The sequence below is a fragment of the Egretta garzetta genome, unplaced genomic scaffold (genome assembly GCF_000687185.1).
Source record: "Egretta garzetta isolate BGI_Z169 unplaced genomic scaffold, ASM68718v1 scaffold329, whole genome shotgun sequence".
Lineage (NCBI taxonomy): Eukaryota > Metazoa > Chordata > Aves > Pelecaniformes > Ardeidae > Egretta > Egretta garzetta.
This window is the reverse complement of record NW_009269999.1, coordinates 6,031,470-6,047,343: the sequence shown is the minus strand read 5'-3', so window position 1 is coordinate 6,047,343 and position 15,874 is coordinate 6,031,470. Positions and strand designations below refer to the sequence as shown.

Genomic DNA, 15,874 nt, shown 5'->3' with positions numbered 1-15,874 from the left:
GAATGTCCCCTCCGCTGCAAGCTAAAGGCAGCTGAGCTGCCCGGGACAGGCAAATAGCTAAAGAGCAGTGGCTGGAGGAGGCCAATGCTGGCAGGGTGCATAAGACCGAGTTTATCTTCTAGAGCAAAAGATTGGGACTCCATAAAGCAGTGTCCCACTGGCACAGAGCTGAGGAAGACTGAGTGATTCAGGTGGTCCCAGGCTTGCTGGTCATTCATTCAGTGCCCTGGAGAAGGGCTCCATCCTGGTCAGAGCAAACCAGCTGGGCACCCAGAGAGGTGCGTTTGCACAGGAGGCTGCAATGAACCTTGACTGATGCCTTGTCTTTTCTTTTCCTCAGGGAGACAAGCTCCAGTGAGACAGCTGAATACTTGTAGCAGCTGCTGGACCTCAAGGCCTCATCTGTCTGATTGCAGGATTCCCTCCTCACCGATCAACTGAGGGGACTTGGCAGGAGAGGACACTGCATTCAGACACTCCTAAACTGGTCTTGGGTTCAGCTCCTCCCCTTCCCCATGCCCCCCCGTTAGTACTGATCTCTCTGAGGGGAGTTGCAGGACTGCCGGAACCAGCAATAAATGTCTGGTGAAGCCCTGAGATGCCCTCTTCTCCTGGCCTTACCTCCTGCTTAAATGAGCACTACCCTATGGGTGTGGGCTCACCTTGGAGTGGAGGGAGATCAGGGGAAGCCCTCAAACTATTCAGCTCACTCCCCAAAGCCTCCAGACCAAGGGAGCTGTCCTCAGGCATGTACCCCTTGACTACATCAGATGCACCTGAAGGAGAGAGAGAGCGCTGGATTTACTATCCTGCCTGGGGGGCTTAGGAGTGGGTGCTGGTGCTGGAGAGATGGCTCTGGAGAGTTTGAGCTCATTCCTTCCCCTCCATCTGTTAGTATACTTCTGCTTCTGTTGAGAGAAAACCTAGTTCTTCCTTGCTCTAGTTTTCTCTTGATGGACATGCCTATGTAACTTCCACGCCAACTATCTGCAAAATCTGCACACAAACGGAGTGGGGGAGACAGATCCCAGACAGATAAACTGCCGTGAAAATTAGCCAGCAGCTTCTGGACAACCAGAGCTCTGAAACAGAGAACAATTTTGCCCCACAACCCACTTCTCCCCACCCTCAGCACCCTCGCTTTGGCAGGGGTGGTATTTCCTTTTCTGTTCCCAGCTTGGGCCCAACAGTGCAGTGCTAACCAGGTCAGTGGCCTTCTCACTTTCCATTCTGCCGGCCTCCCCCTTTGAGAGTGGGTGAGAGAAACCCACTCCCATAACCTGATCCCCATCCCAGCTCTCCATCCCCAATTCTGCTTCATGCCAAATGGGGTCTTTCTAGGAAGCACCAAGGAGAGCCCTGCAGCCCGCTGGAGGGCTGTCAGATAGCCATTGTGCCCCTCACGTCCTCTGCATGCACAGCAGTGATGTGAAAGCCACCGAGGATATACTGGCATCTCTGGCGGCAGGTACATCTGTCAGGAATGAGGTGGCATGTTGGAATTGGCCAGGGTCACCAAAGACTGTTTTAGACCTCTTCCTTCTAAGTGCTGGCACCAAAGGTAGCAAACTCTTGCCATACCGCCCTTCAGGCCAGACTTGCCAAGTTTGGTGCTGAAATGACCTCATCTCAAGATTATGCCATACTCTTTAGCACCCAGACACCCATTTCTGACCCTTCTTCCTCCCCGGCAAAAGCCCTGCTGAAAGGCTCAGGTGTCTCCTCGCTCCGTTCCCTCAGCTGCCATTTGATGGAAGGACAATGTGGGACATGAGTGTCAGAGATCTGGGAAGTGGCAGGTTGCTCCATGTTTGTAGGTGGGAGTCCCTGTGCACTCTGCCAGGTCTCACAGCAGGCTCCCCTTGGCTTGCTTCTCTTCAAGCACCCTGGACCTACCCTGCACTGCCCCTGCCTCTCCTCTCCCCCCAGGCCAGGAGCGGAGAGGGCTCCCTGGAGAGGAAGGATGGGATGGCTCTTGCTCAAGGACTGGGAGAAGTGAGGGAAGGGCCCTCACATCCCTCTTTTCTCCCTTTTGAAAACTGGTTTTGCCCCCTGAAGCCATTTAGGACAAATTTGGACACAGCCAGCTGCAACCATACATGCGTGGCCAGTGGGGTGAGGAAGAGGAAGGCCTTCAGCATAGCTCTGCTCTTCTCGAGGTTCACACAGGACCCGCTGGTCACCAGATACCACTGCATTCCCCATCCTCCACCTCCACCCCAGCACAAAGAACCACTGCCGGGTCCAAGCACGCCCTCCTCCATCCCAACACTTCCACTGGGCATGTCCCCCTGCCTCCCACTCCCACCGTTGTACAGAGACCAAGAGCAGAACTCGTTTGTACATAATGAACCTTATTTTGTATTATTGCCGATCCCTTAAGATATTGTATTTTGGAGACTCTCAGATCCTATTTTCAGTATTGTATTTTATTAAGAATTAGTGCGGGCTTGGCATCTATGAACTTCTTTCTTGTTAGCAGCTCACTTTCCCCTCATACTCCAGCAGCTGCCTCTTCCCTCCTCTGTTTTTTGTTTGGTTTTTTTTTTTTTGTTTTTTTCAAGCCACCTTTTCCCCTCCTCCTATCACTCGCTCTGCATTTGCTTAGTGAAGCAAAATAAAAATAAAATAAAAAGATGCAGCATCAGCCCTGGGTTGCCGGGTCCTTTTATTGAGGCACGGTTGTCACCCCAGTCCACACGCACTGCTCCTCACCTCCTGCTGCCCTGACTGTCCCGTTCCCTGGCCACGTGCAGAGCTGGTTCCGTGCTGGGACCGCATGCTCGGCGGTCAGGGCCTAGAAGGAGTTTGATTTCCAGCAGCACCATGATTTCTTCTGCAGTTCTGAACAAGTCAGAACTGTTCTGCCTCGGTTTCTTCTTCTCCCCCTCCGAAATACCGCTAACATCATCCTCTCGGAAGGAGGAAGATGATGGAAGAAAGCTTATGAGGTGTGATGAAGAGCCTCTGATGAAGGGGCTGTGCGGGGGTCTGTACCACAAAGACACCGCCAGTAGCACCGTGGCTCTGGTCCCATCCCACCTGAAAAAATACTTCAATCCTTCAGTTAACTGCAAAAGCAGAGCAGCTGCGCTCAGACGGGTGAGGGCTTGGGGCCCGGCTGGCTGTCAGCCCGCACCCCGAACAGCCCGTCTGCATCGTGACGACCCATCGCTCCTGTCCTGATCCTGTGCGCAGCACAAGGCACAGGGGGCCTAGGAAACGAATCTTCATTTTCTAGAAAGCTCCAAGGGGAGTTGTTAGAATTTGGCCATTGAAACAACTCCTTGTTGCAGTCAGGCCCCCCCAGCTGGAAGGCAGCCCCTGCAGGAGCCCCCTCTCAGGGATGCCGGACGGCGGCTCCGTCCCCCGCCTCTGGCTGGGCTGGTACGGCGGGGCTCTGCCTTTGCCGCAGGAGGAGGGTGCGAGGCTGGGGGCTTGCAAAGATCTCTCTCTGTGGATTGCGAATCCTTTGCAGAGAGGAGTGAAGCGCTGAGCTGTTGCCACTGCTGCGCCCGTGGCTGGGGGAGAGGGGAGCCCTCTTTCCTTGGCTGGGTCCCTACGGCCGAGAGGGGTTTGGCGTGGGATCTGGGGCGGGTTAGTCTGACCCGGGTTGCCCAGGCGCCTGCAGAGCTCCCTTCCCCTACACAGCCACGGGTGCAAGGAAATGCCCAGCCTTGCCCTGCAGGTTGTGTCCTGGGCCAGAACCAGTTTTAAGTCGAAGGTCTGACATTTTCCCTGCAGCACCTTGTCCAAAACCAGCCTCCTACCCCTGCGTCAGTGTGATGCACCTTCCCCCACCATGAGACCCACCCACTCCCACCAGATTTCTTCCAGAGGAAGGGCTCCTGCCTTGCTTGCCCCTGAGCAACACCACCCAGCTCTTTGGGCATTGCCTTCCGGGGAGATTCTGGCCTGTGCCCTTCACACATGCTCCAAAATGCCAAGGGAAATGGCTGCAAGAGGTGACCTCTTAAAAGGACGATCTCTCAAGCTTTGGCTCCTTTAACACCAACGTGGCCAGAGCAACCAGAAGCCCCCGTCCGTCAGGAGCAAATTTCCCTTCATCTCAACAAATCCTCCTAATTCTGCAGTCTACCGGATAACTCTGAGCCGCTCAAAACAGGCACCTCAGGATTTTTGATCCTCGCTATGCGTCCCGAAATGCAGCCAGCCAATCACACCTACCAATTGGGCTACAGCGACTAATTACAGCAGAGTGAGAGAATGAGCAAAGCGAGAGGGCACCTTCTTCACAAGTCACCTTCAGCCTCACTCCGTTACGCCGGTCTGCTCCAAATGCCCCCGGCCAAGCTCCACTGCACCAAGCTGGGCTTTTGCCCGATTGGGGTCACATTTCTAGCAAGCCTCTGCACTGTCGATACGTACGAGCCCTGAACAAAAGAACAGAACACAGGCTTCGTTTTTCAGAGACAAATTATTCCCAACTGTTCTCTGTTACCAGGCCAATTCGAAAAAAGAAAATAATTGGCTTCTGCAGCTCGCCGCTGCCGAGCGGGCCGCTGGCGTCGCGTGGCAGCAGCCTGGTGGGTACGCTGGGTTTGTTACAGAAGGAGATGTGCTGTCAGGGCTCTCGGGAGAGCAACCCCGCTCTCTGCGTACAGTGTGGTCCCTCCTTTGCTGTCACCATTTGGGACTGTGCTAGCAGTTCTCATGCGGATCTGTCACGGGATCAGCAAGCTTCCGTCCTGCTGCCTGGCAAGGGGCCCAGGCTTTTGGACGCCTTCTGGGAGAATGGGGCGGTCACGCCTCCTGACACCCCCCAGGTGCTGAGGGTTTGTTAATAGTGATAGAACCTTGGCCTGACCCTGACCCAGCCCGCCTCAGACTCAACATATCCGTGTCGATTTTCTAACCTGGTGGCTGAAACGGGGCTTATGGGTGAGCAGGGTGGAGGTTCTTCTTCTTGTGCCCGGAGAAGAAGACTGTACCTTCCCGGAACTTTACTCACTGGAAATGCTGCTTCCTGGAAAGCCCATGCCCTGCCTGTGTCTGCAAAAGGGAGGACAGGGTCCGTATGGCAACACCGAGCTGCCCTTGCACTGTCCCGTGCGCCCACGCAGAAGGAAATCCCTACCCAGGGCACAGGAGAGGCCCTCTCCTGCCTGTGCCCCAGGTAAGTGGGTGAGTCCCAGGTAGGCAGGTGACCTGGCTCAGCTGAAGGGTGCCTTGGGTGCCAGGAAGACAGGACCAAAGCTGGTGAGGGGTCTGGAGCACAAGTCTGATGAGGAACGGCTGAGGGAACTGGGGTTCTTTAGTCTGGAGAAGAGGAGGCTGAGGGGAGACCTGATCGCCCTCTACAACTGCCTGAAAGGAGGCTGTAGGGAGGTGGGGGTCGGCCTCTTCTCCCTGGTAACAGATGACAGGACAAGGGGGAATGGTTTGAAGCTGCACCAGGGCAGGTTTAGGCTAGACATTAGGAAAAACTTCTTCACCGAAAGGGTTGTCAGGCTCTGGAATGGGCTGCCCAGGGAGGTGGTAGAGTCCTCCTCCCTGGAGGTATTTAAAAGAAGAATAGATGAGGTGCTTAGGGACATGGTTTAGTGGTGGGATGGCAGGGTTAGATTAAAGGTTGGACTCAATGATCTCAAAGGTCTTTTCCAACCAAAGTGATTCTGTGATTCTGTTATTCTATGGTTGGGTGGTGGGATGGCAGGGTTAGGTTAACGGTTGGACTTGATGCTCTTAAAGGTCTTTTCCAACCTAAATGATTCTATGATTCTATGACTGCCCCAACCCCACCGCCCAGCCACGCTGTCCCCAGCCAGCATCTGCCTGCTCTTCCCAGGTCCTCAGGGAGCTCTGATGACATCCTCCAAGGTAAGAGTGACCCCATTAGTGACAGACATGTGAAACATCCTGCAGACAGGTGGGCAGAGGGAGATGCAGAAGCCTGAGCAATCCTTTACCTCCCCTCACGCAGGCATATCCCATGATGTCTCCGCTTCTCCAGACACACAAAATCTGGACACACTGCTGGCGTGACAGCCATACTGTTTTGCACACAGGTGGAAAGGGGCAAAGTCCTCTGCTGGCTGCTCCTCCCTTCAGAGAGGCTTTCTGTAGTGCAGGATCCGCCCCCTTGGGAAGGACCCACTGTCCTGCCCCTCTCTGCCTCAACCAGAGGTGCTGCAACCCTGGGGCTCTGCTGTCCCTGGCTCTTGAGAGGTTTCCTGCAATAAGGGCCTCTGCTTCCCTCCCTGAAGCCCCTTTCCCATGGCACCGACGCAGCCACCAGTGAGAACCCCCTGCTCCCCCCTCCCTGCAGCCTGCTCCCACCCTCCGCAGCACCCGTGGCTGGCGGGAGGACAGGGAGCAGGGCTGTGCATCGGTGCAGGGAGTGCTGCCAAGCTCCCGGGCAGGTCTCGGTCCCAGCAAGCCACAGCAAAGCCGCTTTCCCAGGGCCAGCTCTGCCTGTTGGGGGGGGCTCGCCTAGCGGCACTCTGGCTTTCAAGGGGAACAAAACCCCTGTGGGGGCTGGAGGGGCTGAGTCACGCAGCAAGGAGGATGCGGGGTTCCCTGCAGATCACGACTGTGCGGAGGAGCGGGCTCGGGGGCTGCCGTGCCCCTGGGAGGCACAAATCCCCCAGCAGGTGCAGGATGGGGGGCAGATCTCATCGTGACAGTCAGGGCCAGACAAAGGTTCGGTAACTTGAACTGGAGGTGCTGGTGGACTGTGGCTCCCAGGGAAAGGCACAGCCCTTCCCCAGACCCTGCTGCTTCCCAGGTTAGGGTCGGGAGTGGGTCAGGAATGTGCCTTGCCACCGCACCCTGCAGCAGAGGTGCCACAGGGCCGGATGGAGGTGATGGGCAGCGCTGGCAAGAGGGATGAGCTGCTCCTGACGACTCCCAGGGTGATAAAGCAGTCGGAGCAGGCTGAAGGCACGTTCTAGCTCCCATTGTGCCAGCCCTCCATGGGAAGACACTGGGATTAGGGGTGATGGCAATGTGTTCCTGATGTAATACATGACTGTAGGACCTTGCCATGGGCAAGTCATGCAGGGGGTGGCTCTTACAGACCCGAAGCTCAAATTTCCCGGTGCCCCACAGGTAAAGCCTCAGCATGTGAATCTGGGGCAGAACAAATCCAAACCAAGCAGCCAGGCACATATGGGAGCTTTGTGGGGCTCTCTCACCCCAGCTGTCATCCGCAGCATGGGGGCGGGCAAGGCTGAGGCAGGCCAGAGCTGGGACTGGGGCCACAAAGTCAGGTCTCAGCCCAGGACAGACAGACGATGCAACTCTCCTGACAGATGTGGGCAGAGGACAGAAGGGCCTTTCTACCTCTGGATGCCAGGACTGGAGAAAAAAATGCCTCGAATTAGTAAAAAGCAGGTATAATGTGGCCTCCCAAGCGGCAAGGAGCTGAGTGAGCCTGCTGGGAGGAGGGAAGCTGCGCTACGGCCGTACTTCTCCTTGGGTACCGCTGCGCAAAGCTGGGGACCCCATCCCTGGACAGATCTCATCCGTGTTGGACGGTCAGCCAGACCAGCAGCTACTTTGCTCTGCTGGGGCTGCTGTCATGCAGTTTTCCAGGCTGCCTGGCTTTACCTGACTGCGTGTCTGGTTAAGATGAGCAGCTGAGACCCAGCTCCCTGAGCAGCCCTTGCAGGCAGGCAGACGCCAGCCGGGCTGCGAGCAGTGAGGGGCGGCTGAGTTGTCACCCTCCTCTGCCTCCCTGGCCTCTGAAGGGTTAAGTGCCAGTTTCTGAGTGTCTCTAAGGTGACACCAGGCTGCCTGGCTCTGTGCAGCTCCCCGCAGCCCCCCTCCCCACGCACACACTCACGCTCTCTTTCTGCTTTGTCTTTTTGAGGGCTGCTGCAGGATCGGTGCACAGGCACCTTCCTCGCTGCCTACCTCTGCCTGCCTCTCCCACTCGGCTGCTGCTGCCAGAGACGCCAAGGGACCTGCCTGGCCTCGGGGGGACCTCACAGAAGGCACCCCGGGCTCTCCATCTGCTGGGAGCATCACCATCCCTGGACACGCTCTCTCCTAAGACCCCTTCTTCAGTGAGTGCCGTGTTTTCCACTCCCTCCCCACTGCCCTCGCAGTGCCGGCTCCTCCGAAGAGCAGCACCGACGTTCCTCCGCTTCGCTGTGGCAGGGCAGCGGAGACAGAGGGAGGCTGAGCTGCGGCGCCTGAGCTGCCCAAACCGCTATCGAGAGGCAGATAAATACCATTGCAAAAAGTTGGACACTGCTTTTTCTCCCTACTCGTGCTCCTCCGGGTAGCTAACCCTTGCTGAGATCGTCCCACGGCCCTGGGGAGGCAAAGCGGAGCAGCAGCAACGTGTGACCCTGCGGGGCCGGACCAAGCTACCCGAGAGGTTTGTGGGGACAGACAAGAACTCATTGCCTGGAGAAGCATCTCACCCCAGCATGGCTGAAGGTCCCGGGAGCTGGAGAGACTTCACCCCGGCCAGGGGCAATGGCGAGGTGGCCAGGGGGGCCACGGCAAGCCTCCCGGGAATGGTGGATGCAGAGAGCACCGGGCAAGCACAACGCTCGGACCTCTGCAGCATGGATCCAGCTTGGAAGGAGATGAGAGGGGCAGTGGTGGTGGCGGAGGTGGAGGAGCAGTTCCTGCACTTGGCCATCAGAAAGCAGGTCTCCTACAGGTAGGAGCTCCTGGGTTCCCGAGCACTGGGGCTGGGCTGGGGTAGAGTAGTGCCCTCTGTGGGGGGCATCTCCTTCCCATGAGCCAGGGCTGGGTCTTCCCGGTGGCCACTGGTGCCTTCCCACCAGAAACCATCTGAGCACAGGGATAAGGAGACAGGTTAGCCTGTCCTCCCCACTCGTGCAACAGCCCCCTCCCTGTGGCAGTCCCCTTGTCACCCTCACAGGCCCCCTTATTTTTCCTTCTACCCAAACTCCCCTTTCCTGTCCCAGGGCTGTGATGCCTCCCAGGCACCTCTCCAGGTGGTCCATGCCCAACACCTTCCCATGAGCTCTGGCACCGAGCTGCGGGCTGGACATTTCCCTCTTTCTCTGCTCCACCATCTTACCACTCTTCAGCACTGTGGATGCAAGGGACTTCTGATAGCATTAATTCTCCTCTTCCTCCTCTGCCCCAAGGCAAATGTCCCCTTGCTTGACTCCCAGGTCCAGAAACCTTGATCCTGTGTGGGGAGACTGAGATGTGATGCAAAGATGAAGGCACTGTGGTTGGGGCTTAGGCTGGAAGCATGCCCGTTGTGGGCACCTTGCAGCAAGAGGGGTTTCTGTCCTGGCTCTTGGGGTGACTCTCCTGCGGAGACTGCTGCTCGTAGGACTCACCTACCCCTGCTATAGCCAAGCAAAACTGGTGGGGATAAAGAGTGGGTTTTATAGCTCCCATGGAGTTTTTATGGGAGCAATTGCCCAGTGATGCTCAGGTGAGCTCCTATTCCCAACTCCAGCCATACTGTCCAAACCCCTGCTTGGGTCAGCACCTCCAGGACCTCAGCTCTATTCTTTCTCTCACAGCGAATAAGGTCTGGTGTCTCACCCTCCCTTTTCTTTCACTGTTTAAGCCCTTCTACCATTTAGTACCCCCGCCGCCTCCTTACCCTTCTCCTGAGCTGGCTTGGCCCAGGGATGTCTCTGTGTCCTCCTGGGCTCACTGTCACCATGTCATGCCATTCTTAGCAAGTGCCAGGTAGCTTACAAGCAGTTGGAAAAGCAGCACAGAAGATCTTGGAGCCATGCCTGCTGCCGTGGCAGGCAGAAGCCGGATGGGGTCTCCTGCTGCTAGCCTGGGACTCAGGCACTCCGAGGCGCAGAGCTCTGCTGGGGGACAGATTTCAGGCGGGAGCTATTGGTCACCCCCCTTGTAAGGGCTGCAGTGCAAACTGTGAGCAAATTGTTCTCTAATACTGTGGTAATGGGGACAAATGAGAAACCATATTAGTGCCTGCAGAGCAGGAGGGGCCCTGGGGCTGACTCATCCCGAGTACTTGTTATTCCTGCAGTGGGTGGCGAGCAGGAGCAGGGGTGGCAGAGTCCCCGAGGCAGCCCTGCAGCCCTGAGCCTCGCCGTGAGCTGGGGCAACACATAGCCCTCCTGGCCCTCTTTTGGTACCCGGGGCTGCTCACCAAGGTGCTGGGCAGAGCTGGGATGGTCTCTTCCCTGACGCCACCGAGGATGAGGATGAGAAATTACTGTGCTGAGCAGAGGGGGCAGAGCAGGATTTTCTCCTCTTAGCTGTCCTCCTCCAGATGTGCATGGCACGTTTTGTGAACGGATTAGCCAGCTGCAATTATCCAGTCTCCCCAGGGGAGGAAGGGACTGCTCTGCAACCTAATTTGATCAGCCTGAATTTGCTCCAGAATTGTCCAAGGTTGCTGGGGATTGTTTACATCCTGCTTGTCCTACTCTGGCCGCCGCAGGCAGGCAGCTCCGCTGACACGCTCCAGCCCGTGCCGCCCTTCTGCAAAGCGCCTCTGTCCTCCTCAACCCTCACAGGGGTCTCTATGCAAGAGGCTTTGCTCCATCCAATGTGGCTTTGCAGAAGACAGGAGTCTGGCGGGGTCGGAGGGGATGCCGCAGCTACCTGCAGGCCAGTAGCGGGGGAGGAGGCGATGTTTGGCATGAGCTGCTTCCTCCACCCGCCGTTTCGGGCAGTGGAGCAAAGGGAAGGGGAAACAGGAGAGGAAGTGCCTGAGGGTGGAAATCTGCTTGTGCTGTCCTGCAACGCCCACAGAGGGCTGGATCTGGCTGTTCCCTGGGGCAGGTCAGGCGATGATGGGGCCCGTTGCCCAGAGCTGGGCTAACCTTTCATCAGGTGCCCCTCCTGCAGCACGAGAAGCCCTGGGGGGGGTGGCTGACAGAAATCCCCTCACTGTGCTGCATGGCTCTGGAGGCACTTACCGAACCCTGGTACGGAGTTTGGAGGACCTCCTCTGTGGACTGTGGGCATCACAGGTGTCCTCAATGTCAAGCGAAGGTTGGAGGCCCCGGTCCTCCTGCTGCCAACCTGCCTGTTCCTGCTGGGAGCCATTAGTCATCACAAGGGGCAGGTGGCATGAGCTGCTATATAAAGGTTTTGAAATAAGCAGAAATGATATTAAGCCCATGGAAATAAAGTTCCTTCCATAAATAGCTGCTGCGGTGTATGGAGGCTCCTTGGGCGGGTGGAAGAGAGCTCAGCGCTCAGGTTATATTTAGGGCTTTGAGTAGCAGTTTCATGCCAAGCTTATTAATGATGCTGGCTTGTGCACCAGATTTGCACATTCTGGGACAATTTTCCCAGTTGGGAGGTGCTTCTGCAATGCCAGAAGGACCCTGTGCTCTCTGTCACTGCAGCAAACCCTGAGCAAGCGCCAGGGCTTTGTGCCTGGCTCCCCGGAGAGTCGCTTCGGCCAAGGGGAGTCCGAAGTCAGCTCCTGCTAGCTTTGGGTGTCTCCACCGAGGTTTTGTGGTGGGGCAGGAGCATCTCTAGCTCCCCCAGTGGGGCAGCTCCTGTGGCGATAGGGTGAGTTAGAGGCTGGGGGAACTTTGGTCTAGGAAAAACCCTGTGGCCTGGAGCCAGGGAGGCCTGGGACAGGGGCTGGCTGACCGCAGCAGCACCCTGCAGCCTCTCAGGCGAGGCTGGAGACCTGTGCAGTTCTGGGCTCTCTCTCATCTTCGACACTCCTGGTTGTTTTTGGGGCGACGCTTGCAGCAGTGGCCTTTGTCTGCTCGCAGCAAACCCCAGCCCGCTGGGGTGTTTACCCAGAAAGGAAACCACAAGCGCACAAAAGCTCGCTGCACGGGCTCCCCGCAGGCTACGTCTATGGGGCAAGGGACGTGCTGGGAGTCAGACCAGTCCCCTTCTGCTCTCAGCCACTGCCAAAGGCAGCACCCACCACAGCCCAGGCACCATAGAACTCCTCACAGGCAGCTTGTGGCATCAGGAAGAGGGGTCCCTGTGGTGCTCTGTGCCCCCCTGCCCAGTGTTAGCCCCCGTGGAGCAAAGTGGGGCATCCCCTTGCTATCTCCCATCCCTGCTAGTGAGATGCGGGGCACCTCGGCTGCTCGGAGCGGTCCCCGGCTGGGAGATAGGACGCAGCTAATGCATCTCACAGGCTGTTCTGTGCCGGCGAGCTAAATATAACCCAGAGAGCTGAGCGGAGGGGGCTGCTTTGTAATGTAAATAGGAAAGGAGCTTGGTCACAGGCACAGGCAGAGGCAGAGGCAGGGCAGAGGGGAGAGCTGGCAGGGCCTGGCTGGGGAGAAGGAGCTGGGAGCCCTGTGGGGCCGAGGGGAGCTCGTTGTGTCTCTCTGCCATCTTCTCTTCCTACTGCCTTCAGCTCTGGCTGGGGTCTGGGTTTTCGTGAAGTCGCAGGGCAAAGGGTGTGCAGGCCCGCTGTCCCCACCGGGCAGGGCAGGGGCTGGGAAGGGAGGAAAGCAGAGCCCCCGGCTGCAGGGAGAGAGGGGCAGAGAGGGGCCCTCTCTCTCCGAGGCCTGCCTTTTAATCCTGTTAGCCCAGCTGTGCAGAGCAGCGTAATCAAATTCCCATTCATTCCCAGCAAGCCAAGCCCGCTCTGCTCTGACATAGACATCTGTCTCTGCATCCATCTGTGCAGCCGGGGAAAGGAGATGGCTGGTACCCCCCGGCACGGCTCAAGGGAAGCTCGCAGCGCTGGAAAGTCCTACTGAGGGGGTGGCTCCTCGCAGACCTCAGTCCAGGGGTGACAAGCGGGTGTCTCACCATCCCCTGCCCTGACCCTCTCCAGAGCCAGAGACAAGCTCTGCTTGCTGGGCATCATGCTTGGGAGAGCTCCCAGTCCCACCGCTGGTGGCCGGCCCCACTGTCAGGCACCAGCTCTGGTGGATGCAGGTGTGGGATGAGTTTGGAGTCAGCATCACCCAGTGCTCGGCGAGCAGCGCTGCTGCGTGTTCACTCCGTGGCTCTCACCCTGGATGCTCCTAGGTGCAAGGCAGCTGTAAACGGGGGATTGGTCTGTGTGTAACAAGAGATGGAAACATCCCAAGAGGCAGTTTTGGAGAAACGGGGAGGCTGTGAGCACAGCCTGGCTGTGTGGGGACACGCCTGTGGCGCTGCCAGGGCAGGGCAGCTTAATGCAGCCCCAAGCCCCCATCTTAAACCAGGCACGCTCCCTGGTTTAAGCCGATCAGGACCGTGCTGCTGCCAGAGGGGATGCTGCTGTCCTCCCTCCTGCTGATGTTTCTCCACCTCAGGTGAGAGGCTGCGTCAGGAGCAATGCAAAACTGGGGCAATGCAAAACTGCACCCGCAGGCTCCTGGCTGGGAAGAGCTGTGATCCCAGAACCAAAATTACCATCCCCTCCCTTGGCCATCCCCTCCCTTATCTGATCCCAGCTCACAATGAATCCCACAGGTAGGTATCCTGCCAGGTTTGGGCTAAGCAGGCAGCTTAACCCTTTCCTTACCAGGGGACTGGACACACTAGCATAGAGAGACGGGGCCGTGCTGGATCACAAAACCACCCAGCGTGGTGACCCCCATCCCTCTCCGGTGGCGCCTGCAGAGAAGCCAGTGCCAGCAGGGCCGTCCCCTCTGGTCTCCTGACCAAGAACAGCCAGAACTGGGCTTGTTATGGGATCCCCCACGGTTCTCCACCAAGCCCGAGGGACAGGACTGTGGAAGGACCCACCGACACAGCACAGAGAGGAGGTCCCGGTGATGTATCTCAGGAAACAGGGTTTCTTGCTGAGTGGGAATAAGGAATCGTGTGTAACAGGATCTGGCAGTTAGAAGGAGCTAAGAGATAAGGAAGTCTTTACCTTATCAGCACCAGAGAAGAAGTGGTGACTGTACCCCCCCTCCAAGAGGAGCTAAAAGACCAACAGAAGGGGAACGTCCTGACTCAAAACGATAATGAAGACTGATAAACCAGCCAGACTCTGAAGGCCAGCCAAAGGGGCCCAGCGACTCAAATCAAACCCAAAGAGACTTGCCCCCCCCCCGCCCAACAAGGAGCATGCGTGCTAATTTACACAGCAAACGAGGCTAATTTAAATATAATTAACCAATAGCAAACATTACAGTGATCGCCAGCCAACAGATATGGATTTAGGTGGGTTATCTTTAATCATGTAACATGGTGGTAGGTTTTTTTGGAATGGTGTGCTAGCTTTGTGCAGTTACCACCTAGCACCCACCTCTGCAGAGAAATTAAATAACAGCAAATACCTCGGCTCGGCGTGTGAGTTGGCCGTGGCAGACCGGGTAAAGAACCCACATTTGGGCTAACACCGGGGCAGGGCGTGTTACTTCGCCAGCAGCCTCGCCAAGCCGCCATGCTCCCAGGTAGTGTGAAACGTGAAAGGGAAATTGTCTGCAGGCGGAGGAGCAAATGCGATTTCGGTGGTAACAAAACCTTTCTGCTCCCCGATCTGTGAGCTAGAATTAGGCATCCAGAACCTGCCTTTTCCTCCCTCTGCACAGCCGTTAGTGCAGTGGGTTGTGTTCGGTTTCAGAGCTCGCCTGGTGAGATCAAGGTCTGTCGATGGTTTTTGGCTTGTTTTGTTGGGTTTTTTTCCTTTTGATGATGGAGTCTGAAGTAAGGCCACGTGCCCCTTCAGAAATGCCACCCGGGCGGGCTGCAGGGGCTGCCTCTGCTCACTTGCTTTTCTCTCGCTGCACAGAAGTCACCCATGGCCCCCCTCGCTGATCCGAATGAAGGTCTGCTGGAGCCAGGCAGGCCGAGCAGCATCTGGTTGTGAAGAGCTTTTTGCTTTTTGGAGCTGGGGAGAGGCTGAGCCTGCAGGCTTGTGCTGTGCGCTGCAGACCCACACTGGGGGACAGATGATGAACATCAGTCTGTCTCTTTGCTCTTTGGAGGCTGGCTCGGAGCCTCGCAAATGCTTGCTGCTCATAGCTGGAGGGTGTTTGGAGACACAGCACACAGGGGGGGACACATACAGCTGGGGGGCTGTGAGTGCTGCAGTAACAGGCGGGGTGAGGATGGCACAGGGCGGGCTGCCAGAGGACAACCGCGCTGCCATGGCCCCGTTTGACAGGGTGGTGCTGGAGCAGCTTTGGGAGAAGGGGCTGTCTGGAGCCCGGGGACTTTTGAAGAGCCGCCCGGCGAGGAAGGTGAGGCTCCTTGGCACGCAGCCCAGCGCGTCAGGGCGTGCTCCTGCTTGCCGAGGGTGCACGCGAGGCTTCTCCGGAGAGGGCCCGACAGAGGAGGTGGCCCCGCGCCGTGGGCTGCTGGAGGAAGAGTGCGGTGCAGCCGGCTGCAATGACAGCCGCCCTCACACTTCCAGGAAGTGCAGAGAGAGGAACCAGGTGGAGGGTGCAAACAAAGCCGGGGCCCCAGGCGAGCAGCCGGGTGGCGGAGCGCTGCCAGGGACCTGCCCTCGGGATGACTCCGGAAAGCAGCCACCGGGGGAGGAAGAGCGAGAGTGAACCCCGGGCCGGCTGAGCGCATCAGCTCGTGCTGCGGCAGATGTGGCGGCACCGCTCCTGGGACGTTCCCCAGAGCCCTCCGGGGGACGTAGATACGAGGTACCCGCCGAGCCGGGCTCTGCCACCTTCCTCTTGCCCTCGGGGGGCCGCCGGGCGCTGCCCCCTCCCTCTTGCCCTCGGGGGGCCGAGGTGCTGTGGCTGGCGCTGACAGCCCGCGCTTCGGGGGGTGGGGGAAAGGCTTCCCATGCTTTCCCAGTGCCTCGCCACCAATCCCCTCCTCTTCTCCCAGTGCCAGCGTCGGGCTTGCGCAGCACAACCTCCCCAGCAGGGCTGCCGGAGGGCTGCGCGGGCGCTCTCGACGCCGCGCCTGCGAGTGCGCGGGGTCAGCGGGGCTCTGCCTGGGCTCTCGGGTTCCTCCTGCTGCTGGTGGGAGCCGGAAGGTGTGTCCCCATCCCCGCCCGCCCTCCTGGGATCGGCTGGGGGCGCGGGGGGGCCGC

General features: G+C 58.0%; 2 protein-coding genes across 3 annotated transcripts in view; both read left to right on the top strand.

Moving 5' to 3' along the window:
* CREB3L1 (cAMP responsive element binding protein 3 like 1) overlaps positions 1–377 on the top strand; it is a 25,751-nt gene extending 25,374 nt beyond the window's left edge. Inside the window, exon 13 of the mRNA XM_009647593.2 lies at positions 341–377. Coding sequence (XP_009645888.2) covers positions 341–377 — 37 coding nt within the window. The remainder of the gene's footprint in view (positions 1–340) is intronic.
* Positions 378–15,270: 14,893 nt separating this feature from the next.
* The window catches only part of DGKZ (diacylglycerol kinase zeta), a 44,232-nt gene continuing 43,628 nt past the window's right edge, over positions 15,271–15,874 (top strand). For both annotated transcript variants that reach the window (XM_035902907.1, XM_035902906.1), the window contains exon 1: positions 15,271–15,476. In XM_035902907.1, the coding sequence (XP_035758800.1) occupies positions 15,418–15,476 (59 nt within the window). In that variant the 5' untranslated portion in view covers positions 15,271–15,417. The remainder of the gene's footprint in view (positions 15,477–15,874) is intronic.